The sequence below is a fragment of the Vicia villosa genome, linkage group LG5 (genome assembly GCF_029867415.1).
Source record: "Vicia villosa cultivar HV-30 ecotype Madison, WI linkage group LG5, Vvil1.0, whole genome shotgun sequence".
Classification (NCBI taxonomy): Eukaryota; Viridiplantae; Streptophyta; class Magnoliopsida; order Fabales; family Fabaceae; genus Vicia; species Vicia villosa.
In genome coordinates, this window is record NC_081184.1 from 109,038,055 (window position 1) to 109,041,340 (window position 3,286).

The 3,286-nt window shown below is 33.7% G+C and overlaps 1 protein-coding gene across 3 annotated transcripts; it reads left to right on the forward strand.

Moving 5' to 3' along the window:
- The first annotated feature begins 392 nt into the window (after positions 1 to 392).
- Positions 393 to 3,066, forward strand: LOC131607021 (putative F-box/LRR-repeat protein At5g41840). Of its 3 annotated transcripts, none has more exons than XR_009285164.1 (2): positions 393 to 859; positions 950 to 1,053. XR_009285164.1 is itself a non-coding variant. In XM_058879084.1 (2 exons), exons 1-2 carry the CDS (start codon positions 560 to 562, stop codon positions 2,387 to 2,389), a joined length of 390 nt encoding a protein of 129 aa, XP_058735067.1. In that variant the 5' UTR covers positions 393 to 559; the 3' UTR covers positions 2,390 to 3,066. The 3 variants fall into 3 exon arrangements, 2 of the variants coding, with proteins under 2 accessions (XP_058735067.1, XP_058735066.1); XM_058879084.1 differs by lacking the exon at positions 950 to 1,053 and adding an exon at positions 2,300 to 3,066; XM_058879083.1 differs by lacking the exon at positions 950 to 1,053 and adding an exon at positions 1,058 to 2,995.
- Positions 3,067 to 3,286: the final 220 nt, after the last annotated feature.

A 3,286-nucleotide genomic window follows, 5' to 3' on the forward strand; every position in this document is an offset into this window, starting at 1 on the left:
GAAATAATATTATTTTTAGGAATGAAACGTGGAATATCTCCGACATAGTATGGGGCGTCAAAGCGTTGGTTTGGCGTTGGTCTTTTGTTGAGAAAATTATGCAACCCAATTGTAATTTTTATGAGTTTAGTAGAAATCCTTATTTTTATTTGTCGTAAATCGCAATTGGCGTGTAATTTTTTTCTCGGCTTCGTGGTCGAGTTGTCTTTGTATTTTCTTTCGAGAACTTTTGTTCTCTAATCAATATATCTCTTGCTTAAAAAAAATATATAATTCACAAAACTTCCTTAAATTTACTAAACATAAACTACAAAACTTTATTTTGCATGAATTAAACTATAAAATAAATAAATAAATAAATAAATTTATTTCACATAGCATACAAGAATTAGATTAATTGTTTCGCCAAAACGAATGTAAAAAAACTTTCTATTTGCAGATACGCCGCCGCTGCCGAAACAAGTTTGGCCGCCTCTGAAACTCCAACGCCCGCCGCTACCGAAACGATTAACCCAAACCCTAATTCGGTTTTCTGATAATCCTATATATTGCAGCAGCTATGCTGATAATCTCATTCACAGTTAGAGATCATGTCTTCTGGCCGTTCAATTCCAACATCCATAGAATCAGCGACTTGCCGGATTCAATTCTCTCTCACATTCTCTCTTTCCTTCCAACCAAATTCGTTGCAACCACAAGCATTCTCTCAAAGAGATGGAAACCGGTATGGCTCTATGTCCTTATTCTCAACTTCGATGACAAAGCATTCAATCCTAATTTGGTCAAAGTAAGGATTAATTATGATATGGATAATCTGATCACTTTGGTTTCTAAGGCAAATATTTTGCATATAAGTCAGGTATGAATATTATGCTCCTGAGTAAGTGTTTTAGAAATTTAAGATATAATTGTAATTTGTTTTCTAACTATACCTTTATTGTATTTTCAGTCTTTTCATTGAGTGTACAAATATATAATAATTTTTTGATCAATATGCACATAAGATATGGAATATAGAATATACATTTTAATGTTCTATCGTGTGCAACTCACGCAGATATATGGGGTGACTTGGAAAACACTTCCCATGTTTCCCAATTTGACTCACATGGAACTTGATTCTATTCATAGCTCACTACGGGAGAGGAGGGAGTGCAGGTCGATGTTAGAAATACTCCCACATTTTCCCAAACTTCAACATTTTAAGATTTGGTTTATATTTTATAATTTTCCGGGTGCAATGGATATTTGTTCTGAATGTTTGATGGTTCCACCCAATTCCACCATTGCTCCAGAATGTCTTCTGTCACAGCTTAAATCATTTAGCATTAAAGGGTACACAGGGAGAGAATGCGAGTTCAAATTTGTAAAATATATTTTGCAACATTCAAAAGTATTAGAGACTATGACAATCAAGAGTACCTGCCTTGAAAAGAAACAAATGATTATGAAGTTATCTTCGTGCACAAGAAGCTCTACAACATGTAAACTTCTATTTGGTTGATGATGACAATTATGTCAAGGTTCTTTTTGAAGAATGTAGTGGTTTTTCATGAAAGAAATTTTTGGGAGTAATATTATATACTTTTTCTTAGTGTAAAGAGAGAGACCAATTCATTTAATCAAAATTCTACTTTTTTATTTATTTTAGTGTATATAGTATGATTGTTAATTCTACGAATACTGGCAAAATCTATAACTATGATATATTTTGATTATTACTTGTATGCCTCCCTTTGATTCAATTTGAACATTTTGTTTTTTGTATGGCTCACTATGTTTCATGTGTGGATGGTTCTGTGTTTTTGAGTGCTAACTAGTATTATTGCATCAATCATTCTATATGTCAGCATCTTATTACATGGTCAGGCTTTGGTTGAGAACATTATATGGATTTTGAACTTAAGTATAGCCGCATGTTTCACATGTTCTCTAACTTTTGAATTTTTCAATGTAAAGAAACATTTAAGTTTATGGTTAGTCCACTCTTTACCACTCTGTCCATGTGTGTTAAGAGTGTTTATGGTTCTGTTTAGTGCTATTCATCCGTAGATGTCAAATATTTTTGTGATTGTCAAACTGTTTCAAGTTTAAAGGAAAATTAAACTTTCTTGCAATTCTGTTTTCCCCTTCTATGTGAGTGCATATAGTAAGGTGAATAAATAGGACATAACCACAAACTATTTTATATAATCTATAGAGCAATAGAATATTCTATACTATACCAAATTAGCAATAAGCAGTGAAAACAATATTTGAGGTCCTGAAAGTTCCAAATTTACAACCCTGTGTACAACAGCTTGTGGCAGATGATGATGATGATGATGATGAAATGGCAGATGAGCACAAAGTTTTTGGATTTGATGGCTTTAGGTGGGCCGGCACCTGAAAGGATCAATGGAAGGTTGGCTATGATTGGTTTTGTAGCAGCAATGGGGTGGAAATAGTTAAAGGGCAGGGTTTGGTTGGACAATTGTCTGGTGGTGGAGTTCCATGGTTCTTGGGGACAAGTGTGTTCTTGTCACTTACGTCATTGATTCCATTTTTTGCAAGGTGTTAGTGTTGAGTCTAAATCAAAAAGTATCATGTCCTCAGATGCAGAGTTGTGAAATGGAAGAATTGCTATGTTGGGTTAGATTGCATTGGCCTTCACAGAGTATGTTAAGGGTACATCCCTTGTGTAATAGAGTTCTTTGGGGACATATTTAAGGTTTTTAGGGTTTGTAGTTAGAAGCCAATCTAGGAATCGATTATGTATACTTATGTAGTTCAAAGTTCCAAGAATGTAGTTGAACTTTCTCTAATTTCTTTATAAAACAATTCTTAGTGTGCCTCTTGATGTTTACTTTCCTACTAGAATCATCCTCACATAGACCATAGGGAATAACATGACAATATTATTGGCATTGTGTCTTTTAACAAAACCTGTATTGCTTTTTTTGCTGTTGCGAGATATACTATTTTCTTGTGTTGTCAATCACAGATCATACAAAATAACAGTATTGTTGAGCATTTTATCACATGGTCAGTTATTTTGAAATCTTTTGTGTAGTAATTGTTAGAAAAAACAATTTCAATCAAATGGTTCGAGGCTAAATCGTGAACGAAATCACTTTTCTTATAAGTATTTCAAGCACTTTCGATATGTCTTAGAGTTGGAACGCAGGAATACCCGGGAATAATTCAGCCTTTTATCGAGTTTGCGTAAGACCGACGAAAACTCGGATGTAGCGAAGATTGTCTGGAATTTTAGTGAATACGATAGGCTTGTTAGATATATAATTTT

Coding starts and splice junctions, on each gene's coding strand:
- LOC131607021 (XM_058879083.1), top strand. CDS start 560: ATGCTGATAATCTCATTCACAGTTAGAGATCATGTCTTCTGGCCGTTC. Junction 860..1,057: donor ATATTTTGCATATAAGTCAG/GTATGAATATTA, acceptor CAACTCACGCAG/ATATATGGGGTGACTTGGAA.